The following is a 26,705-nucleotide window of genomic DNA, read 5'->3' as shown; positions in this document are numbered from 1 at the left end:
AAATATAAAAATTATTTATTAAAATAGTTTTAGATTCTATTTAAGCATGTATTTAAAAATAGTTGAAAAATATAATTTTAAAAAGTGTTAAATACACAACATCTAGACTTTCAAAACATACTTTTACGGATTTAAATTATATCGTCTCGTATCCTGTTTTCGACCGTATTGTATTTTCGACCAATTTTTTCCAATCTGCTTGCTGTGCAGATACCCGCGCGGTACAGCATTATTCTCTGCTGCTCCACTTGGAATAATACATTTCAAGTACAACTGTAATGAATATATACAAAATAAATTAATTTAATGGATTTTCCTTCATGATTTTAGTCCGATATCAAAAATTCAAATCTTTTTAAAATAGATATCGGCATTTTCTTGCAGATTTTCATTGAAAAATACAACGTAATTTCATTGATTTTTTTTTTTTGAAATGCACAGCTACTGACGGAAGGGTACAACCAATGAATAAAATTGTCTACAACCAAAGTATGCAACTTGTTTTAAAAGTATTTTTATGAAAGAGAGATGATAGTATTTTTATTGTTTGGAATATCATACAGATATTTACAGCCAATACTGACTGGGAGTCCATACTTTATTTAGGTAGAAAACACATGACGCTATTATTTTTGTAAGGAAAACCACACCCTTCTCATATTATGGCATATAAATAAAGTTAACAAAAAAACTACAATTTGGGTTATATTATTTTATTAACAGACACATATACTATTCTTGTAAGCCTTAATTTTTTCAGATTTTTTAAAGCTTGCAATAAATCAATAAATAACATCTAAATAGGTCGAAAATACAATACGCCAGGATAAGAGTTCTTTTCAATTTTTCTTCTCATAAATATATGCATATATTTATTTAAAATAGTGATAAACATATTAAATTTCATGTGTTTTCTAATTTTTAATGATTAAGATTTCTATACATTTAAAACACTTGCAAGTACACATACAGGTTATACATCGCTAAACAAGAAAAAGAATGTAAACGTGTACGTGTAATTTTAACTTGTAGTTTACACCTACCAGTACACGTACAGGTGTGTTTGCTAAGTACGATTACAAGTTTCATTCCTTGAATATATTCATTTGTAGGAAAATTTCCCAAGTTTTTTAACGACAATTTATAAATCGGTAAACCCGGATTAAGTTCTACTCAGTGATGAGGTTCAAACTAAAAGCATGAATTAATTACAAGCTGCGAAAAAATATTGATATCTTTTCACTACCATTTATTATTATTATTACCACTTTCACTGCTTGCATGTTGTATCCATGGAAACCAAGTTATATTCTTGAGAATTAAATCAAATAAAATCTGCTTATTATTAATAGTTCATGTTCATTTGAATAAATTCATAGATGAAATAACATATACCTTCTACTAGCAAAATCGTATAATTCTACTGAATCACTGTACATAATATTATCGCCATGATGACAGGAATAAAACAATCTTTTTTCCAACATCCTTTTCACTTTTTTATGTTACAAAATTTTATATTATACATGTATAACTTACAATGTAAAATTGAAAGTTTCTGATAATTTTTGCGTTTTTTAAAATTTGATAAAAACTCATGCTTTGATTCAAAAATCATAAAGCTCTGTTTCCATAGCAACCAAAATACCTGAAGTCAAATTATATATGTGTTGATCCTTACGTCAAGATCTTAGGATTTTTTTTTTTTTTTGTTTACGCTGTCATATATATAAGGTTTTTTTTTTTTATTTTAAGACACAAATGTATATTCAAATATAACCATAGTAACGAACTATTACTCATAGATTCCCCATAGATTCAGTATAAGACTTCACATTCCTATGTATGGTCATTTACATTCTTTGTCCCTGAACAAATTCACAATGGAGGGGGGGGGGGGTGGTGGTGGTGAAAATAGCCAGAAATCACACTGATTTTTTCAACTTTTAGGCCCATAACTATATTAACAGAAATCCATAATAACCAATATAATAATCTCCCCTTTATTTTCCAAGAAAAGTAACTCTTCCGTCAATGTAACGTAAAGATCAATAATACAATATTTTTTTTTCTTACTTCATCTCCTTTATATGAATAATTATACATATATAAGTATACAAGATGAAATGTCTTTCTTTATTTGTTAATACGGGGATTAACGGTTGAAACCGCGGCAGGTAAAAAAAAAAAAAAAAAAAAAAAAAAAAAAAAAAAAAACATACTAGTAACCAGATTATGCAGGTTGTATGGGTTAATCAATTTTTAAACAAACTACATATTTAGCATTCTTGTAAGACTCTTTATTTAGCCTATCAACATCATAAAAAAATAATGAAAAACAAAAAAAGTTTAAAAAAAATTACCCTTTTTAAATCACTTCCTGTGACGACCGGAAGTGACAACGACACACGAAATGTTTCCATCACACCTCTACAAACCAAATTCTATCATACCTGAAAGTTTCAGACTCCTACCTTTAACAATTTCTGAGAACATTCATGGACTAGATTTTTAGTGGAAAAAGTGAAAAATCGTAATAATTCCCGACCGGAAGTAAATTTTTCCGAACTTTTTCAATATTTCAAAATGGCATGAGATAACACATAATTCCTGAAAATTTGAATGAAAATGAATGAGTAGTTTTTGAGATATCGCGATTTGAAAAGGTCAAAAAAATAAAAATGAAAAATAATAATAATAACTAGAGCAGACCTCGTTGCAGAGCAACGAGTAGGTCTTCCGTCCGATTTAAGTATCACTGCCTGTAGAAAAGTTAAGGAAGGTAATAAGTCATTCATCATAAAGAAGGCCACAAGACCAGAAATGATGTTGATCTGTCTTTTGTATATTTTTATGATTGAAATTTACGCTGATATACATGATATTTAGCAACTCAGGACTTCTTTCCGTTTGATTGTAAGTGACGCTTACCCAAAGAAAATGAGGTTGATAGTATTGGGTGATGTTAATCATTTAATTTTATGTCAATATCTGCAAAAAATAAGTCATTTCTGGGCACTTCCGATTTAACCGGAAGTGAACAAAAGTGACGATACTTGTTGGAAAATACGGTTGGACGTCCTCTGTGACATTACTAATTAATTTCCATGCCAATATCTGTGAAAATAAGGAATTTTTGACTACTTCCTGTTTGACCGGAAGTTTCGTCATTTGACGTCATTTAATGATAGCACTAGCTTCGTTTTCTTATTTTGAACAACTTTGCTTCTTTGATGTATTACAAATTCTCAATACTTTTTGAAATATTAAGAAAAATTCTTTCGGCCCTCTAGACCACTTATTTTAGGGGCCAGTCCCTTTTCAATGATATCATTGAAAAGATCTTGTAATTCTGCACTACTTTTGTTCTACATATTTTAACAAAATATTTATCGGTAAAGAGATATTGTAGAAAAAGTGTTAGAAATTTTAAAATTCTTGGTATGCCTTTTTCGGGCCATAGCGAGCATTGGTCTTTCGTACTTCCGGTGGCAATGAAATACGAAATTCACTTCTACATAGTTTGCTCTATCATCACTGAAAATTTCATGCTTCTATGTTAAGTGGTTTTTGAGAAAACGCTCGGACAAAGTGACCCTCTGAAAATCACCAAATCGCGGAAATCTCCGAACCGGAAGTGACGTCATCAAAATAAAAAAATATTTATCTAGATTTTTTGATGCTCTATTAGACCTGAAAGTTTTGTGAAAATCGGGCGAGCCGTTTCCGAGAACTCGCGTGCACAAAATCGGTAAGAAAAAAAAACTAGAGCAATGGTCGTTGCAAAGCAACGAGTAGGTCTTCCGTCCGATTTTCAGAACTCCTTGTAAAATGGGTCAATAATGATGTCGATCTGTATTTAGTATTTTTATTATTGAAATCTATTCTGATTTTTTGGTGAAATAAAGCAAGTTTAGACTACTTCCGGTTTGACAGGAAGAGACCCCAATCGACAGAAAATTGTGTCAGAAGTCTTGGGTGAAGTATATCATTTGATTTTATGTTAATATTTGCAGAAATACGTCATTTATGGTGAATGCGGGTGGTTACGTTCCGATTACTTGTTCGACCCGCGTGGTTTCGACACGAATCCATGTTCGACCCGAGTGGTTTCGTTCCAAAGCAATTAATTAACAATTAATTGCTTCGGAACGAAATTAATTAACACTTTCAACAGTTTTACATTTTATTTTTTCGTCTACATTTTTTTTAATATCGACCACGTATATTTGTGTTAATTATCGTACATTGTTTAAACAGTGCATATGTGATCACGGTACATTTGAAGAAGTATTTGATTAATTTTTATGGAAAACTGTTCAAATATAATTCATTACTAAATCAAATTTATCAACATCCATGCTCCGCGATAGTAGAAAAAAATATTAGGAAACCTTCTCACTGCATGTTGACTACACATACGGAAACAACTACCTATTGACACGCACATCTCTGAAGCCATACAATATACAGCTACCGAATATCCATTTGTTTACCTCACAGTGTATACCCCTGTACTCAGATATTGACATGTAGGTATATATTAGAGTAGGTCGAAACCACTTGGGTCGTAACCACGCGGGTCGAACACGGAATCGGAACGTAACCACCCGACACCATTTATGGTTACTTCCGGTTAAACCGGAAGTTGATAAAAGTGACGATTCTCGACAGGAAATACGGTCGGACGTCATCTGTGACATGTATAATTCAATTCAATGCCAATATCTGTGAAAATAGGCAATTTTTGATTACTTCCTGTTTGGCCGGAAGTGACATCATTTGACGAATTTTGATGATCTCACTAGGTGCTACTTTTCATTGTGAACAACTTTGCTTGTTTGATGTATTACAAATTCTCAATACTTTTTGAGATATCAGGAAAAAACTTTCGGCCCCTCTAGATCCCTTATTTTAGGGGCCAGCCCCTTTTTCAAGATATCACTTGAAAGATCTTTTAATTTTGCACTACTTTTGTTCTATATGTTATAACAAAATATTTCCAAGTAAAAAGTTATTGTAGAAAAAGTGTTAGAAATTTTGAAACTCTCGATATGCCAATTTTCGAGCCATACCGAGCGTCGGCGCTTTGTACTTCCGGTGGTTATGAGATACAAAATTCACTTCTTCATAGGTTGCTCTATCATCACTGAAAATTTCATACTTCTATGATCATTGGGTTTTGAGAAAACGCTCGGACAAAGTGACCCTCCTAAAATCACTAAATTGCGGAAATCTCCGAACCGGAAGTGACGTCATCAAAATTGAAAAAAAAGTTCTAGATTTTTTGATGTTCTACCAGACTGAAAGTTTCATGAAAATCCATCGAGCCGTTTTCGAGAACTCGCGTGCACAAAATCGGTAAGAAAAAAAAAATAATAATAAAAATAGTGGAAAAGAAACCTAAGATTAACAAGAAGATCTTCCGCTGAAGACGGAAGACCTTAACAATAATAATAATAAAAATAGTGGAAAAGAAACCTAAGAATAACAAGAAGGTCTTCCGCTGAAGACAAAAGACCTTAATAATAATAATAAGAAACAGTAGAATCACTATAGGTCTTCCGCTGAAAACGGAAGACCTAATAAGCAAGCTTCTTAAATAACGCATCTAGAATTTCTGTAGAAAAATCAGTCTTATATACATGTACTGTATACTACCATTAATTCTCATTCTGGGCACAAAAGTAAAAGGCTGCTAAATCAGAAGTTAAGTTTGTCCAAGCAGTAGTCACTTCTGCTGCAGTGGGAAGATTTATCTGCGGCTATACAACTCTACACATATTACTAGTAGAGAATACCCGCTGTGATAATCAGTCACTTGCATACAACTGTTACAGCTAGACGTCGCGTTTACATCAAATAGATACAGTTTTCTGTATACCATCATACGCTCGGCACTTTGAAGGGAAATTTGCGGGTCTTGCGGATTAGACCTTAAAAACCGAGGCCCCGTGTCGGGACAGGCGTTAGCACGATAGAAATCCCTCACTGCTCAATAGCCCTGAGTGCCGAGTAAAGGTCTAAATATGAAGCCCTTCACCGGTATATGGTAACGTCTAGCTGTTATTTTAGATGGCATGAACGCACTAAATTTTTAGACGTGACTATATTATTAGGAAAATGTAAAAAATATTGAAAGACAAATAAAAACAACTTGAATCAATCCAATAAAAATCAAAATAGCCCGTACGTCATTATATCCTACATCGATAAAATCATATTAAACCTATTTATTGATTTTCAAATTCTTCAATTTAAGAAAATATAAAAATTATTTATTAAAATAGTTTTAGATTCTATTTAAGCATGTATTTAAAAATAGTTGAAAAATATAATTTTAAAAAGTGTTAAATACACAACATCTAGACTTTCAAAACATACTTTTACGGATTTAAATTATATCGTCTCGTATCCTGTTTTCGACCGTATTGTATTTTCGACCAATTTTTTCCAATTTGCTTGCTGTGCAGATACCCGCGCGGTACAGCATTATTCTCTGCTGCTCCACTTGGAATGATACATTTTAAGTACAACTGTAATGAATATACACAAAATAAATTAATTTAATGGATTTTCCTTCATGATTTTAGTCCGATATCAAAAATTCAAATCTTTTTAAAATAGATATCGGCATTTTCTTGCAGATTTTCATTGAAAAATACAACGTAATTTCATTGATTTTTTTTTTTTTTTTTGAAATGCACAGCTACTGACGGAAGGGTACAACCAATGAATAAAATTGTCTACAACCAAAGTATGCAACTTGTTTTAAAAGTATTTTTATGAAAGAGAGATGATAGTATTTTTATTGTTTGGAATATCATACAGATATTTACAGCCAATACTGACTGGGAGTCCATACTTTATTTAGGTAGAAAACACATGACGCTATTATTTTTGTAAGGAAAACCACACCCTTCTCATATTATGGCATATAAATAAAGTTAACAAAAAAACTACAATTTGGGTTATATTATTTTATTAACAGACACATATACTATTCTTGTAAGCCTTAATTTTTTCAGATTTTTTAAAGCTTGCAATAAATCAATAAATAACATCTAAATAGGTCGAAAATACAATACGCCAGGATAAGAGTTCTTTTCAATTTTTCTTCTCATAAATATATGCATATATTTATTTAAAAGAGTGATAAACATATTAAATTTCATGTGTTTTCTAATTTTTAATGATTAAGATTTCTATACATTTAAAACACTTGCAAGTACACATACAGGTTATACATCGCTAAACAAGAAAAAGAATGTAAACGTGTACATGTACGTGTAATTTTAACTTGTAGTTTACACCTACCAGTACACGTACAGGTGTGTTTGCTAAGTACGATTACAAGTTTCATTCCTTGAATATATTCATTTGTAGGAAAATTTCCCAAGTTTTTTAACGACAATTTATAAATCGGTAAACCCGCATTAAGTTCTACTCAGTGATGAGGTTCAAACTAAAAGCATGAATTAATTACAAGCTGCGAAAAAATATTGATATCTTTTCACTACCATTTATTATTATTATTACCACTTCCACTGCTTGCATGTTGTATCCATGGAAACCAAGTTATATTCTTGAGAATTAAATCAAATAAAATCTGCTTATTATTAATAGTTCATGTTCATTTGAATAAATTCATAGATGAAATAACATATACCTTCTACTAGCAAAATCGTATAATTCTACTGAATCACTGTACATAATATTATCGCCATGATGACAGGAATAAAACAATCTTTTTTCCAACATCCTTTTCACTTTTTTATGTTACAAAATTTTATATTATACATGTATAACTTACAATGTAAAATTGAAAGTTTCTGATAATTTTTGCGTTTTTTAAAATTTGATAAAAACTCATGCTTTGATTTCAAAAATCATAAAGCTCTGTTTCCAAAGCAACCAAAATACCTGAAGTCAAATTATATATGTGTTGATCCTTACGTCAAGATCTTAGGATTTTTTTTTTTTTGTTTACACTGTCATATATATAAGGTTTTTTTTTTTTTTTTATTTCAAGACACAAATGTATATTCAAATATAACCATAGTAACGAACTATTACTCATAGATTCCCCATAGATTCAGTATAAGACTTCACATTCCTATGTATGGTCATTTACATTCTTTGTCCCTGAACAAATTCACAATGGAGGGGGGGGGGTGGTGGTGGTGGTGAAAATAGCCAGAAATCACACTGATTTTTTCAACTTTTAGGCCCATAACTATATTAACAGAAATCCATAATAACCAATATAATAATCTCCCCTTTATTTTCCAAGAAAAGTAACTCTTCCGTCAATGTAACGTAAAGATCAATAATACAATATTTTTTTTTCTTACTTCATCTCCTTTATATGAATAATTATACATATATAAGTATACAAGATGAAATGTCTTTCTTTATTTGTTAATACGGGGATTAACGGTTGAAACCGCGGCAGGTAAAAAAGAAAAAAAAAAAAAAAAAAAAAAACATACTAGTAACCAGATTATGCAGGTTGTATGGTTGCAACTCCCAGATTAGACAGCCTTTTATTGTTTAATTATTGGTTTAAACTACGGATTTGGCTCAATGTATAATTTGCATTTATAATTACATACAATGTTTTATTGTTACATAAGTTTGTGTTATCTATTCTAAATATGACAGAAAAACAGGTGAATCATGGGCGGGGGGTGATTTTTGACATTTAAGTTGATCGTGTCAAGGTTTGGAAAGGGGTTCTCCGAGTCCTACCCAAATACCGATAAAAATTTGCACAAGTTGTCATCTTGGCATCTTATAGTTTTTAAAGTTCGACAAAAAAGCTATGCACCGTAGTAATAATATTTGTTGTTTTGACAATAAATTCAACAAGTTCCAATTATGGCCCAAAAATTAATCACCCCCCCTTTTTTTTTTACACAAATCTTTCAAAAATCCTCTCTTTAACAGAATTTACATTGTTAAATTATGTAATATCAGACTGGTAATGAAATATTTACGCAAGAGGCCCATACGGGCTGCATATTCACCTGAGCATTTTAATGCTTGATTGTGCTACTTCCCTGGTTACCAGAATTTGAAGGAGAGCGCATTTACATGTAGTATAACTGTCTTATGACAGCATCTAGTTTATTTCTTTACTATATTACAATGTGCAGAAAATCATCAAATGGTGAAAAATATAAAAATTATTCTCATAATATTGCGTTTTTTCCCCTTTTGGCTTGTTTGTTTTTCCCGAATAGAGAGATAGGTCTCTGATTTTAGAGTTGACGCTAAACATAAAAATAACTTGGAATGGCATCATGGCAGGGGAATGCTTGTATGTTAGTACGTGTCCATTGTATCTTTAAGCTTGTGACTAAAAATTTTATAACCATGCCTGTACCTGATGTTTATTTGACTTAAATAATTGATTGCTGTGAGCCCCATCCTAGCCCAGAGAATGCACTGTGTCAAATTAGTTCTTATCTGGCCCTGTGGAACTGAAGAAAATAAAAAAAAATATACAAAGACAGACTTTATACAGAGAGATGTTCCTTGGTCAGAAAAGCTCACATGAGCCTTTGTCTCACATAAGCTGAGAATGACTGAAAATAAACCATGGCAGAACATATAAAGCATTTATTTACACCGTTGTACAAATATCAATCCACAAATCGTGAATTTAATCATTTGTAATTCACAACTTTTTAACAAAGCTAGGACAACTGTACGGAATACAAACTGCATACGTTTACAAAACAATATCATGTTAACAGAAAATTAAAATCAATTACTGGGTTCATTTATTTTACAATTGCATGGCAATGCCATTAAGTTCAAGTACAATGTAAACGTTCGAGCCAGTATTAAAACGTTTGTGTTCACAGCACTCTAGTTTCACAGATCCTGGCACTTTTCACTGTGGAAAACAAAGTGGTCACATAAAGAAAAGATACACTCAACAACAAAGGGTATATAAAGTTATATATACCGTCATTAACAAACAAACGAACAAACAAAAAAAAAAAGAGGAATCGGTAGAGGAATTAATACACAGAGGCTTGCTGTCCCTGAAAACTTCCCTGAAATACTGAATGATCTAACACCTGTTTCTTATTATTACTTAGATAAATGTCACCATTGGGGTACTCCTCGCTTATTCCCGAACTATTTTGTTCGTTTTCTTGATCTGTTTTTTCTCGACTGGATAGCTTTTCTACCGAGTCAGGTGATAACGACTTACTCTCAGACACCCTTGCTCTTTTTGTTGGCTGTTCACTTTCATTGTCATTGTCCTGTGAATATTCAAACACCTGTTCCAAAGCCCTCTTCAAGTCATTTTCGCATGTCACAGAGACAGGCTGACTACATTCTGAACTATTTAATTCCTTTTTTATGACGCATTTTACCTGTTCTGCTTGCACAGTTATCGCATCTGACATCATCATATGTGTTCCAAAGTTATAGCTGCTAGAATAACAACCTTCTTCTATTTGTTTAATTTCTCCCATACCGGAAACGTCATGGATGCTGGGTATTATGTTTTCCTGGATCGAGTTGTGTTGGTATTGTGTAACGATTTGAGGTGGATATGTAACAGCCCTTGCCACAGGTGTCGTTCCAGTGAAAGCTACACTGGTTGGAAACAAACCTTGTTGAGGATACGTCATGTAGTTTTGATGCGATTGGTTCGAATTGTCAATGTGGCGTCTACAAAAGTTTAAAGCAATTCTGTTTACGAAAAATACTTTCAAAAAATTACGCGTTATCAATTTAATATAGAAACAAGAGGCCCATCCTCTTTTAAATTTGATAAATGAAAATGCAATAAAAACTTTTTTGTTCCTTCTTCTTTTACAAGTTCCTTTTACCAAAGACCATCATTATGCTCCGCCATGAATATGGCCGGGGGATGTCTGTCTTCCGTCCTTCTATCACACTTTGTATTCAGCCCAGTTTCAAAGAAACAATTATTTTTGTTAAACTTCACTTGCTGATACATATTGATGAGAGCTATTCAATTGCATACATTATTTTTACATTGACCCTTCCTTTGACCTTGACTTCACTTTAAAAAAAATGTGAACTCAGTTTCAAAGATACTTTTCGGTATCATTTTATTTAACCTAATACTAGTATGCTGATACATACAGATCAGAGTTATTAAACTGCATCAACATTTTTTTACCTTGACCTTTCTTTTGACCCTCACTTAAAAATATTTTGGCTCAGTTTCAGCAATACTGTATTCATGAGTTTTTTAAATTAAAATTTACATGCTGATACATATTTTGACCTTGACTTTTCCTTTTACACTGACCTTACTGTTTAAAAATTTGTGCTTAGAAAGTTTCAAACAAGCTATTTAATATATTTCTATTTAACCTAATGTGCTAATACATACTGGAGAGAGCTATTCAGCTTCATCAACAATTAATGATCTTGACCTTTCCTTTGACCTTGACCTCACTTTTCATAAATTTGCGTTTAGCTAAGTTAAAAAAAAACTATTCCAGATACTTTTATCAAACCTTATTTTCTGATACACATTTGGAGCTTTTCAACTTAATCATCATTTTTTTTATCTTGACCTTTTCACTTATCTTGACCTCACTTTTTTTTTATTTGTGTTTATGGAAGTTTTAATCAAATTATTTTTAATTAGATATTGTTAACAAAGTTGATATGCGGATACATATTGGTAGGAGCTATTCAACTTCATCAAGATTGTTTTTACTTGACCTTTCCTTTGACCTTATTTTTCTTCAATTTGTGTTTAGCTTATTTTCAAAAAACTGTTCAAAAGACTTTTTTAAACTTCAAATACTTATAAATGTTGATAAAAGCTTTTGAAATTCTTCAACATTTTTTAACCTTACCTTTCCATTGCCATTGACTTTACTTTTCTAAAATTTGTGTTTGGCTCCGTTTTAAGAAACAACGAGATATTTTTCTTCAAATTCATTCTGATGCATTTTGGTGAGTGCTGTTGTACTGCATCAAAAGTTTTTGAACTTGACCTCACTTTTCTAAAAAGTGCATTTAGCTCAGTTTGGAAGATATTATTCAAGATATATTTAGTTACGCCCATGTATTGGTACATAATTTGACGATAATTTATCAACTGTGTCCATTTTTTAAACCTTGACCTTCCCAGTGACCTTTTACTTTATTATTTATTGTCTATAAAAATCGGTTTCATAGAAATTATTCAAGAGAATTTCATTAAACTTATACACTAATTCAAGTTTTCATGTTACATTACTAATAAACCCTGGGAGGGACTTTCGTGTCCTGTGGACATACTTCCAGTTTCCTTAATATTAATCTACAACATTTACGTCTAATATAGATTTAAAACTAATAGCGTGATTGATCTTAAGTAGATACATGTAGTCTGCCTGTGAAACAATTTTTTTATAATTCCTTTTACAAAACTGGCTTACAAGACTTTTAAGATTTGTCGGAAACCTCTTTAATAATTATCTTTGATATCTCTATGTAAACATTCCCTATTGATGCCAACTCTTGCCCCCGAGTCCATATGCTGTCAACCCTTCGTCTATGAAGATACTTAATTTTTGATTTGTTTTTTTTTTTTCTATTATTTCACAAATTATCACACAAAATATATTAAATATTGCTTGCTCCTATGTTTTTATCAATTGAATTGATATTTTCATTAGTTTTACTTGTGTGGTATTTGGAAAATGCGCCAATAGACAGTGAGTGAGGACTTACCCTTCATAGTTGTCACGGAAACCTTTCGCAAAAGGATTGTGATCAATTTTCAGCTGTGTAATCTATTGAAAAAACAAATCAAATATGCAAATTAAGCAATAATCCAGTATTGTAAGTCAGGCCCGAAGGAAAGCGTTTCAGTTTGAGGGCCCAGCCTAATAGAAATTTAATTATGACTTCTTGACAACCAATCAATGGTTATGAGGGGGCACATTGAGGGGGCACAAACGTAAATTAACTTTGTTTTCTAAAGTTTAGCATATATGACCATTTTTAAGGAGGGAACAATTTTTTTTTATCGGCTGCAGGAGTGGTACATCGATCTGTGATTGTAATAAGACGTTATTTTTAATAGGTCAATAGGATAGTAATACTTTAATGATAGCATAATTATTTAAAAGCTATGATTAAATAATATCGATAACTTGTTATATATTAAGTTTTAAATTGTTGTTATTATCTATGTATTTCTACCCATATAGTTATTAATTTAAGATTTTGAAATAATTGTATACAAGAGGTACTCTCCGACATGGGAGGATGAAAGATATGGACGCAAATCGTTATGAGTTTCCGGGTATTAATTGATAAAAAAAAATTGAAAGGTTGGTAAAACTAGTAGAATTTGTTTGTTATATCCTACAGCTGTGAATGATATAACAAATGTTACAACGAAAATAACATTAAATCTCAATCATAAAAAATTTTTCATTGATATTTAATCTTTATAAGGTACACTAGTACTATATGTAAAATCTCCACAATTTGCAAAATCTCACAAAGATTGAAATTATTTGCCTGTGAAATAGCACGAACACACAAAAGAGGGCAGAAAAGACAATTTTCTCACACTATAACACAATTTTTCGATATGAGTGGGGTTCTCTCCATTTTCACAACATTCGCTACATTTTTTGGCTAACAAAAACATGGAGCAAAGACCCACTATACCTTAAATATACTCTTTTATGACACAACATTTGCATCTTTCCGAGAAATACTAAAGTCCATTTAGTCAAGGGTCATATCATAAACCTGATTTAAATGCCACTCATCAGGAGTTGTGTAGCGTAGTGGTTAGCGTGTAAGTCTCGATGGCAATTGATACTAAGGAATTTTATTGCTAGGGTTCGAACTCCACATTATTTTTTTTTTTAATTACAGAATACATGTATATTTTGCCCAGAAAATTTTCAATGGAAAAGTTTGGGTTTATCATAATTTCATATATTTGAATAATGAGAACTTCACTTTAAACACTAAATTTACAAATTGAATATGATTTTTATACATCTGAACCTGTCGGTATTCTGCACGCCTTGTTCACACATCTCCTTTTTATACATCTGAACCTGTAGGCATTGTGCACGCCTTGTTTACACATTTCCTTTTTATACATCTGAACCTGTAGGCATTCTGCACGCCTTGTTCACACATCTCCTTTTTATACATCTGAACCTGTAGGCATTCTGCACGCCTTGTTCACACATCTCCTTTGTAGATACACCGATTAAAGGAACTCTCTGAATCTCTTTTAATGCATGTTTTCACAAGTTGGCACTTTATTTGAAACGGACAAAAAATTGCAAGTGTGTAACTATTAATACATGTATTTATGCTAAGGATCTAAAAGTGCAAACCCTAAAAAAGATATTTTAAACACCGCTACTTTTGAACACTTTAAAGCAAGAGATGTATTTTCCATTGTTTAATTGTATTAAGAGAAAAATATTATCAAATTAAAGATTTATAATTTCGAAACCAATTAAGGAAGATTGGATACAAACAACTTGAAACAAACAAGCATGGAACGATTTTTAAAGTCTACGAAATTCACAATGTTTCGGTCCTCAAGCGCGCAAGGGAGCTGTTATAAATTGATTCTGAACGTGTAAACTAAATATATGGAAATTAAACTGATCCCAACCAGAATGTTGTAATAATTGTAAATAGATAATATTTTTACAGGAATATTAGTTTGTTTAAGTGTAATACAGGCTTAAAAGCAATTGAACTTGATAATCAAATAGATTTCTTAGTGGTAAATACAAAAGGAAGGGGGTAAATTATTATTTTATTTATTTTGTGTTAATTTTGATCGGGATCAGTTTAATTTTGATCGGGATTGGTCCAAATATTAAAATAATTATTTTCCTTAAGATTTAGCAATTTCATTTCAATTTCTTTTTAAGATATGATTGCCTAACATATACTCCCTAGTTGTGACTAGTTTTATGAAGATTTTAACAATAGGTTTAAAAAATATTCACAAATTATTTGTTTTATTTTCATAAATAATTTTTTATTCAAAAAATTAAAATGTCTATCCAGCCTTTATTAACATATTTTATAAGACATTCATATTTTGCATTTATTAACAACAAAGTTTTAACCCTAAAGCATCTACATAGCAAATAAAACTTTTTTTTTTCATTTTCTCTGAAAAAATACAAAAAAATCGTATAAAATAATTTAAAGCTAATATCGGTACTTCAATGCTGAAACCATAGTTTAAAAGGGATTTCTTAAAGATCTATTAAAATAAATTTTGGTGTGGCATTCCTCCTTAAATATCTCTAAACCAATCAGATTCCACTAATTTATGATTTTGTACATTAAAGAGAAAAAGATAATTATCCTTTTCATGTTCAGAATCTCTTAGAGGATTTTCTATACTTTCTTAAATTTAACGTTTAGATACTTTTTAAGTCCTTTTTTTTTAAGAAATAGAGTGCTTCCTATCTTCGAGGAAAAAACAAAAATCTGTTTTGCATGCCCAACCTTAAACAGCTGTTAAAGTTTATCATTCTAAAGTTTTAAGTGTAAAATGTCAGGGTTAATTTAGCTCCGAGATGCATCTTTACGTGCTTATATAAGAACATAGTTGTGAAGGAAGTTGAATGCGGAATCTTTTCTGATAGGCAGATATTTTTCTGAAAATTTGATACATAATAAACGATACACCTAATTTTTCAACTCTCAATAGTAAAAAAAACTATAATTTATAAAAAGAAGTCTAAAACAAGGAAATAAAACTTACATCGGTATTTTGGTAAGCAGTGACAGCAATGAATTGTGTTTCCGGAAACGCATGCGTCTGTAAGCTCTTCTGCTCGTTTGGGCCATGTGACCCTACCTCTATAACATGGATTCTCGGTTGATATTTATGCATGGAATTCAAAATAATCTGAAATAGTGAAAATCTTAAGTATAATACAAAAAGATATGTTGAAATAAAATTTTATTTTTTACTTTTTACAACTTCGGATGAAACTGTATTCATCACCAATTGTGAAAATTTATTTTGTTGTATGCGTTACTCACAGGTCTTCTTGTTTCAATAGACTCTGTACTGATAAATAAAGTATATAGACTTTTAAATGAATCATGTTCAAAATGTCAGATTTCGTTTATAAAAAAAAATAAATAAATAATGGTCGCTATATTGTAAACCTGCTTTCCTTTGCCGTAACTTTCTCGAGTTTCGCGAGGACGCAGAAATTACCTTAGAGCTTTCTGAGTTTTTGCTCGAGCATCTTGAAAGAAAAACCAGTTTTGGAGAGAAAATCGCGAAAAAAAAATCCTAGCTTACGTGTCATTAAAAAAACTTTATTATATCTCTGTGTATTTTTTCTTTATAATAATATAACTAATTAAACTTTTTTTTTTCCTATACAGCCTCTCGCGTGAAATAGTTTTTGTGGTATTTGCCGACGGTGAAACATCGGCAGCATTCGATTTCCCCCGATATTCATCTCGGAACTTTTCTGGTTTTATCTGTAACCAAGTACAGTCTACTTCGGTATAATAAAACACCTCTTTACTGTCTATGCAGACAATAGCAAGTTTATTGTACCCCAAGACAGAAACTTTTTCCCGAAGCGCATCCTCGGGAAATAATTGCTGTCTTGGGGGACAATACACTTGCCATCGTCCTCATAGCTAGTATACGAGTAAATAAGCTAGTGTGTAATAGCTCGAAAGAAAGCAGCCATATGCATGTTACAACGCAAAATGTAATAGCAACGCAAAATGTAATAAACTGGGATTATGACATTTTGCGTTATTACATTTTGCGTCGAGATCAACGCAAAATGTAATAACATGATTTTTGGATTATTACATTTTGCGTTGGGATTAACGCAAAATGTAATCATGCACTTTTTGGTTGTAACATTTTGCGTAACTTAATTTTTGCGTTGAGGACAACGCAAAATGTAATAAAACAAAATATAATTATTTTTTGCATTGTGTTCAACACGAAACATCACAAAATTGATTTAAACATATAACAATGGGGAAACTCGACCTATGACTATGAGACAAACGTTACGGCTTTTACGGACTTTACTAAATCTAACTGTATATTTTTTAAACTCTGTTTCTAACATTTTTATTGAATACTTATAAAACATTAACTTAACTTTGATTGGCATATCTATTTATAAACCAGTCTGTATCATATATCCATCACTGACATTCTTAATTACCAAAGATTGACCATGGGTCCATTAAAATCTCTTGTCATGCAATGCATGTACGATGTGCATGTGTACATTGGTTAGCAAATTAGAAGTGCATGTGGTTATATTTCACGGATGCCTCGCTCAAAATCAATTGTGATCGGCCGAAACTGATCACAAACACACACAGACCATGCAGAGGACCTCTGGCTTTTACGTTCCTATTTACCCTCAGGCTGGTACCTACCTGGCTGACCTGCCCTTGGTCCACCGCTCTGTTATTGGTCAGTTTCAATTTTCCGAAAACAATATCCTGTTTCATCCAATGGGCCCCGGAACTTGGGGAATCTGGGTGAAGATAAACGCGCCCATCTGCAAAAAAAATAAATATCTTCTAAGATCGCTTGTTTTATAACAGGTAAATGGGTAATTATCAATCGAAAATGCTCTTTAAAAAATTTAAAGACTTTCAAATTCGATGCATTTCGAAGCTTTAAAATTACAATGTATTTGTCTTACGATGCAGTGATTCATTCGATATTATATATCTTATTTATATTTAAAGCAAATGTGTATTTTGATGCAAATATAATAACATATAAAATACGTGAGACGGTATCCAATAGCAGATAGAAGCTTGTGATATGCGTAGTATAAACTAATCGGATACCGATGTTGTTATTTGAGAAAATCCACAAAAAAAACATCCAAGAAACAAGTAACAAGACTACTAGTGTAAACCAATTATTAATTGTATTGATTTCTGTCATTTTTATTTTTTATTACATTTCATTTTCTAGCCACCATGTCGTCACGAAAAATCGTAATATAAGGTAAAAAAGGAACCCACAGCGACAATCCGGGGCCAATTAGGGAAAGGTAAATAATATTGTACTTCACAATGCCAGCACAGTGGACATACCGTAATTTGATTCACAGTGGTCAAATGGCTTTTTCCGCCGGCAGCAGGTGTTTTACAGAATAAGAGCCAGGCCGGGTAACTACCCGGCAGTTATTTGAGCGGTTGATCGATCGGCATTATTCTAGTCAACATGGACGGTCATTATCTACAGAGAGTCGTGTAATCTTTGACAAGTGTTAATATGGAAAGGACCACATAATGAGACGTCCAATAAACATGACATTTCCCTCTTCTTCGATACTTTTTCTTTAAAAACTGACGTTTTTGTTTTGGCTGTATTCCATAACCTATCGAATTCAATTTTAATATACATGTACATGTAGTTACCAATGCAATATAAAATATACTGTCCTTATCTCTATACGTGAGATAACAAATGATAGAAAGTAACTGTTTCTTTTCCTTTTTTCTTTTTTCCTTCTTTCCTTTTTTTTTTTTTTGTTCGTACGATTAAAGGAAATGCATCATTTTACAACGTAAAATTTATCTGCATCTTTTATGTCATTTGTACACGTAAATAACAAAATATGCTTCACTTCATACTTCATATGAATTTAACTGCTTTAAAGCTCGTAAATACCCAAATATGGACACAAAGGGGCGTGGCTTGTCATCTCTTTTGCATATTTGTATCATAGTTATCCAGTTTGATTATTTTTTTCTATATACATGTAAATTGTATATAGAATATCCTTTCAAAATACATGTTGGTCGATTTCAGTATCATGTCAAAACTTACTTTCTCATTTATAACTTATTTCGAATTTATTTTTGTCTTTTATTTTCACAACAAAGAGCGGCTAATTGTTTAGGTTTTATTCAAAGTAAGGAGTGAGAACAAAAATAGTTTCACGATGTCTTTGCCTTAATGATAAAAAATATAATTAACTCATCACACTTCTCAGTTTAGATTTCCTCTCCTTTGACTTGTATTTCTGGTTTTATTCCGATCGTACCAGGTCAAAAAGGGTTACCACATAAGAAACTATAAACTCACATGTACGAACGTTCAGTACGTTCAAGAAAAGTACATACACGTATATCTCGTATGTCCATAGGACATGAATGCCCCGCCAAAGGTAGTGTCATTTTGGAAATTTTGAATTTACTAAGTGGGGGTAAATGCAAAATTTACAACATGGTAACTTTTTCATGTACCTCCACCTTGTAAATTCAAAATTTACAACATGATAGTAGATCTGTATTGTATCATGAAATATATGGAGATAACGAACATTATTATATAGTCTATAAATAGTCCCTATATAATCTATACAAACGCAAACAGTTCATAACACTACATATTCACCGGATTTGAGGCCGTATTCACCAGAGGGTCAGTGCGCGTGCGGCGGCATTGTGACGTCACAATCAATACCTAAAACAACGTTGAAAACAATGGTTGCAACGACCGGAGCCAGCTGTATATGCTGTATATCTAAGCAGGAAAACTATTAGGCAAATTTCTCGTAGGATTATTTTCCAAACATTTCGATGTCTTACACACAGCAGCAGGAAAACACGGAACTTAAAAGTTATAATCTGGACATTTTTTTTATTTATTCTACGACTGAAGTTCGTTAATGAAAATGGAGTCGTCAAGCAGCCTTCAATGTCTTATTATTATGTCTCATTCAAATCCTGACTATATAATAAAACAATTATGGACTCTTTCGATGGTGAATATGGTTTGTTATTCACCAGAAAAATATCAATATTGACCTCGGCTTCGCCTCGGTCAATATTGATATTTTTCTGGTGAATAACAAACCATATTCACCACCGAAAGAGTCCATAATTGTATAGTATTCAAGCTCAAAAGTCCATTAAACAATACAAAATAGGAGCAGAGCAAACACAGACCTCCAAACATCAGAGGTGGGATCAGGTGCCATGGAGGAGCGAGCACCCCCTGCCGACCGGTCACACCCGCCGTGTGCTCCTTGTCATGATCGGGAAATAACGGGGAAATCCGTCGACAATTCAGTGTGTAAATAATGACCTGACAATTAGTATGAAAAACGTCAGTCAGCATTTGACTTAATGATAAATTGTATTTGCTGACATTGTATCGACCATAGAACTTACGAAATGATGACTTTATACGGACAGCTGATATTCTTGTTTCATCAACTTGTTTGTCAATAATTTACTTCGTTTAAGAAATTGTACATACGTGAGCATGCTCTTGCATATCGAATCAACTGAGAGATATATACCCCGTATGCAGGTGATGAAGGTATATTGCTGCATAAGTAAGGGAAGTTGACGATTGAAAAGTGGTGAAAAGAAATTTACAATGCCTCTTCGGTCTGACCTAATAGTAAAATATGACGAAAGAATGGTATCTTTTTCATATGTTTTTAATTTACATAACTGGTACCTTTTGTACAGTTAGTGTCTTTTAGCATGGCATGTAGTATTGATTCAGTCTTTCTATTTAATACAACTGCTAAATGAAATTGTCTCATTGATTCAAGTTTTTTTCTCATAAATAGTTAATTTATGCATAGGTATGGTTGAAATATGCATGTGTTTGGAGTTGTAGGAAATAATCCTTTATGGAATTGAATAAGATGAACTCAGAGCAAAATGACGGAAAAGGGAAATTCAAGGTCATAAGGAAGCTCGAAGTAAAAAAGAAAATGACACAGTTGAATTGTTCTTACAAATTTTTACTAATGTATTTAAGAAATAAGGTATCATTTTTAAACAACTATCGGGCTATAAATACGGGTTGGTCACGAGATCAAATTCCATAAAGCCCGAAGGTGTTTTAAAATGATACCTTATTACTTATATTTACATTTGTGACTTATTCATGGTTTATATTTGCCTGATTATAATCTTCAACGCGTGAAACGTTTTATTTTTCAAACCCAACGGCACGTGTTTGATCCTCTGATTGCGCGTCGACCCTTTGTGACGTCACTGAGAAATTACGTCGAACGTTTATGACGCGAGGAACCCGTGTTTATACGGATATAGATACACGTTGCTTTTAATAGTGTTATATAAAAGAAAACATTTGCAAATGTAAATATACGGATATAGATACGCGTTGCTTTTAATAGTGTTATATAAAAGAAAACATTTGCAAATGTAAATATATGATGTTAAATGAAAATATCTTGTTCGGTTTCTCTCAATATCTCTCACCAATATGTATCAGTGTATGATATTTGATAAAAATATCGAACATTTTTTTTTAAAACTGAGCTAAATGCAAAGTGTGATGGACAGATCGGACAGAGGGACGGACAACAGGACGGAGGACGGACACGACAAACACTGTTTCGGTCATGTTCATGGCGAGCATAAAAACACTCTATTCGTACTTGAAAGACATAGCTTTGTTAATTAGAGAGATTTTTCGATGTAATATATTAAGTAGCCCCCTGTATCTATGTGAAGAAATGTACGATCCTCAACATTCTCTTTTCATGTAATTTACAGTCGAAGAAAAAAAATTGACACATTTCAATGATAGGTAATTTGACACGAACTCCGTAATAGGAAAGTGTACTGGTATTATCCTCATGTAATGGTATTATCCCCCTTCCCCCCCCCCCCCCATTCATTATTGTCCTGAGGAACACCTGTAAGTTACAAACATGCCATGTTTCTAAACAGGGGAAATGCGCAAAATGAAAGGGAAAAAGCACAGTAAAATATAGACATAACTATATCTGAGTGTACGAACTTTTTTGAGGCGTGTATTTAGTTTTGCTCAGCATCAGCTGCACCGAATGTAGAATTATAAAAGACGTATATTATTAGTTACATAGTTTTTTAGTGACAGGGTACGGGATGATACCTGGTTAGTAAATTTCATACCTGGCGAGGCGAAGCCGAGCCAGGTATGGAATTTACTAACCAGGTATCATCCCGTACCCTGTCACTAAAAAACTATGTAACGAATTTACCCCACCGATAAAATATTTATGCATTGTCTGTGGTTTGTAAAATTGTTTTTCTCACTATATACTCGGCTATGTTAAGGAAGGAAATGGAAAATGCGATCTTACGTACATGCTTAATACGTATTATTTTAAAAAATCTTTGTAACAAAGTAACTGTAAAAAATGTAGGACAGGTAATATAGATATCCATAATGGATAGGTTTGTGGCTTACTCAGTACCAGTTACATCGCATGTATCAGCTGTGTGTCACGTGACTTGTATAAAAATAGAATTGTTCAACTGAATGTAGAAAATGGGGCTAGTGCAAGGGCATACTCATGTTTTTAGAGAAAAAAATTGATACATATTAAAAAAGATTAACATCGGCTTCCCGAAAAGTGCTGGGAGCTAGTTTGAGCTGTTTCGGAAATACTCGTAATTTTGCCGAACATGCGTTTAATAGCCCAGAATTTCCACTTCGCTTAAATTCTGTCATTAATAAAAATAATGTTATGCCGATCAGAATCAGCTCCCAGCACTTTTCAAAATATACAAGAAATAAGCAATTGATATTCCATATTTCAGCTCAAACAGTCTAGTCTATGCCCTTGCACTTTTGAGCTTAATCAGGTATACACTCATCGTGTTAGCGATATTCTTGACATACTTTGTCTTTGTGCAGCTCCATAGCACCTGGATATATTAATAATCTACATTATTGTTTTAAAGAAATCATTTCCTTTTAATTTTATTGATTAGATTTAAACATAAGCAATGGTTTAATATTTATTTAAGCATTTTTGTAATTATTAAACCAATGGATCCACGCCTCTTGATCACTTGTACTGCGTCAAGTCAAGGCTAGTGACGTCATTTGTGAAGCAAGATTTGCTTCTAATAACTCGGCAGTATAGTTATCAGATGTTGTGATTTTACATGCTTTTTTAAATAATTGATAAAATAAATGAATGCAAGATGTTATTTACGCATTATCATGTGGTTAAATAGATTTTTGTCGCTTGTTAAATTTTCAATGACGTCACAATGAAACTTCACATACGGTGCATCACAGATGTGAACTCAGGCCTTCCTTAACATAGCTGAGTATAATTATGTTTCATCACTCATACAATGCCTATTATGACGTCACGTTGTGTGACGTAATGTTGTTTTGCGAGTGTTTCGTGCTGTAATAACGTACTGACAGTTTTTTAAGACTTTCAGTAAAGGGAGAAAAAGATTCCATCTTCGTTACTTACATTAGTTAACTGTAACATTGTCAACAGACACTCGGCAAATCGCGTGAACTCGAGTTGTTCGAACGTTACAAAAGAACGATAACTCCGTATCGACCATGTATTGATTTTCAAGCGACTAGGTATAAGTAATACACCCCCTTCACGTGACAGACTTCAACCAATCGTAAGCCAGGATTTCATCGAAAAATCAACAGAGGTGGGGTAAGTGTACATACACGTAGCCCTAGTTGCCTGGAATTAAATCGTGTATGCGAGGCGATAATTAGGTAGGAGGAAAATAACCAGTAAATATTTTCTTTTTATCTCGTTACAGGCCCGTAGGAAGCAATTTCACTTTGGAGGGGCACAACCATACATTTTCAGTTGAGGGGGCACTATCAACTACCAAAAATTTCTTGACAAGCAAAAAAAAAAAAAAAAAAAAAAAAAAAAAAAAAAAAAAAAAAAAAAAAGAAGAAGGTCATCAGACGTTTTATTGAGGGGGCACAAGCATACAGTATCCATGTTTTCTATGGTAATTTATATATCGGCAAAATTACGCCCCCCCCCCGTGCCCCCCGGTTCCTACGGCCATGTCGTATACACGTAGACAACCGATTTTACGTAAATTTCTATCTCTTTTTAATTTGACCAAAATTGATTGGTTCGTTATTTTTAAGTTTTCCCTTATAGTTTCAGTTGTACATCATTGGACTATAAAAACAATAATGTCCGCCAAGTTGATGCCAATCTGCACACATAGTATACCGGGATACCCCATTCTCACCTATATACGGTTTTGCGGTGTTCCAACCACATGAACCGGGAAGAGTACTCAGGAATCTCTGTGGAACCGTTTATTATCGGCCGCAGCAGCGGCCGATCTATTTGTGGTTGTGATAGAAAGTGCACATGGGGAAATGAGACGTTATTTCTCTATTAGTTCAGTAATTAAAAATAATTCTTTTAATGATAACATGAATAAAATCATGAGTAAAAAAATTTGAAAATTTGCTTTAAAATAATTCCCAATTTTTGTTATTTTGTTTCAATTTCATTTCTCTTCAGACAATTATTTATTTATAATTATACAAGAAGAGTTTACAATAGGTACTCCCCAACCTTGGAGTGTGTAAGATATGAACGTAAATCGTTATGATTTTCCGGATAATTAATGAAAAGTGCTAAAAGTGCACGATGAATAAAAATTGAAAAGTTGTTCAACAAGTAAAAATTGTTTTGAATATGCTACAGCACACAAGGATATTTTTTCCTACATTTTGCACCGCGCTGTGCAGCATAGTCTACTCTGGAGAAATCATTGGCGTCATCACGTGACAGAGATCCAGGCAACAGTGGCTGTCAGCTATCATCCGCAACTGTACTCGGCAATGCTGGTACCGGACATCCATGACTGTACCTGCTCACTAATATCAAAAACGGAATGTCAGAGCAAGATTTTCCGGATTGTTCAACGTATTAAACTGTATGTTGTTAATTAAGTATGGATTGTTTTTTTTAATGAAACATACGAAATGTGTTAATAATTAATCTACTTTATGGAAGGCTGTAATCGCCAAAACGGTAACGATAACTAGCTTAGTGAATATATCGCGGAAAATATATGTGTAAGCTTGACTATGCCTAAATCCATTGCATAGATCGCTAAATTATCTCTAAAAAGTAACATTTACTACAGCATACATTTTGTATATCTATGACTGTATACCTGTGCCTGATATACAACATCTGCGACTGTACCTGTGCCGTACATACACACTACCACTGACTCAACCCACGCTTGATTAACTTAACCCGCGCTTGATTAATAACATCCACAACAAAAAATTCTGTGGATTTTCTCCGATTTAGATTTAGACTGAATTCAATCAAAGCGCAATTAACGCTAATCTTTATATTACCCATGACAGTGATACCGAGACAAACGAAGTCAGCAGTGATTAGGGAAGGATCCAAAACTTTTACAGATTTAAATTTAAAGCTTTATGTTCAGAGTACAATATGAGCCAGGTCTTTAATTTTTTTTTTTTTTGGGGGGGGGGGGGGCATGATTTCAATATCCTACGTGCTCAATAACAATGATGAATTTAAAATGAAACATGCTAGTATAATTATAGAAAATATACGAGTAAACAATAAACAAAGTAAAATAAAAAAGGAAATTAAAATAAATATTGGAATTAATTTGTAATCCTCAATTTTATGTTAGAAAGTATAAGTACGTCATAATATTATTAATTTCACAATTTTCATTAAACACGCAAGAGGTGTCAATGAAAAGCACAGGTTTTTTTCCCATAAATATATGTCTTACGATATATACGGGTGGAATGGGCTAATCCACCCGTTTTCAATGTGTTATATATATAAACATCTCAAGTGCACCCCAGGAAGTAGCCTCCTATATGCCCTGAAAAAGAATAGTTCCTGACAAAAAACCTTTATTTATTTACAAAGTACATAAAATTTACTAGGCACAGGTATCAAAGTTGTAAAAATAGGCTGGAAGAACCCCCCCCCCCCCAAAAAAAAAAAAATCTCAAAAGAAATAAAAATTAATTTTATATGCATGAAACAATTAACATCTTGACTGGTCGATAACCGTGGTGTGATACCTGGAATACGTAGGGTATGGTATTAAAATAATTGCTCATATAAAAGGAAATTAATGCTATAATTATCGATAACATCCGAAGAAAATATTTGTATAAGTAAATATTTTTATTAGATCCACCTCTCTAAGATTCTGCTGTACTGTCCAGACAACTCTAGAAATTTTACACCATGACTGTACCGGTGCCTGATTGACAACATCCACGACTGTACCTGTCCAGTACACACACTTTATTCTACATCCATGACTGTACCAGTGCTTATAAACAACATCCCTGACTGTACCTGTGCCTTATAAACAATATCCCTGACTGTACCTGTGCCTTATAAACAACATCCATGACTGTACCTTTGCCTTATAAACAACATCCATGACTGTACTGTGCCTTATAAACAACATCCATGATTGTACCTGTCCAGTACACACACTTTATTCTCCATCCCTGACTGTACCTGTGCCTTATAAACAACATCCCTGACTGTACCTGTGCCTTATAAACAACATCCATGACTGTACCTGTGCCTTATAAACAACATCCATGACTGTACCTGTGCCTTATAAACAACATCCATGACTGTACCTTGACTGTACCTTTGCCTTATAAACACCATCCATGACTGTACATGTGCCTTATAAACAACATCCATGACTGTACCTGTCCAGTACACACACTTTATTCTACATCCATGACTGTACCTGTGCCTTATAAACAACATCCATGACTGTATCTATCCAGTACACACACTTTATTCTACATCCATGACTGTACCTGTGTCTTATAAACAACATCCACGACTGTACCTGTCCAGTACACACAC

General features: G+C 32.8%; 1 protein-coding gene across 1 annotated transcript in view; it reads right to left on the bottom strand.

Annotated features, from left to right (window-relative positions):
- Nucleotides 1-10,009: 10,009 nt before the first annotated feature.
- LOC133189726 (uncharacterized) overlaps nucleotides 10,010-26,705 on the bottom strand; it is a 34,899-nt gene continuing 18,203 nt past the window's right edge. The window contains exons 3-6 of the mRNA XM_061325128.1: nucleotides 17,437-17,561; nucleotides 15,767-15,913; nucleotides 12,727-12,788; nucleotides 10,010-10,695 (exon numbers count right to left, since the gene is read on the bottom strand). Coding sequence (XP_061181112.1) covers nucleotides 10,032-10,695; nucleotides 12,727-12,788; nucleotides 15,767-15,913; nucleotides 17,437-17,561 — 998 coding nt within the window. The 3' untranslated portion in view covers nucleotides 10,010-10,031. The remainder of the gene's footprint in view (nucleotides 10,696-12,726; nucleotides 12,789-15,766; nucleotides 15,914-17,436; nucleotides 17,562-26,705) is intronic.

The sequence above is a fragment of the Saccostrea echinata genome, unplaced genomic scaffold (assembly GCF_033153115.1).
Source record: "Saccostrea echinata isolate AGI-Se365-2 ecotype Australia unplaced genomic scaffold, CSIRO_AGI_Sech_v1 ptg000019l, whole genome shotgun sequence".
NCBI classification, from domain to species: Eukaryota; Metazoa; Mollusca; class Bivalvia; order Ostreida; family Ostreidae; genus Saccostrea; species Saccostrea echinata.
This window is presented reverse-complemented; position numbering and strand designations above follow the sequence as displayed.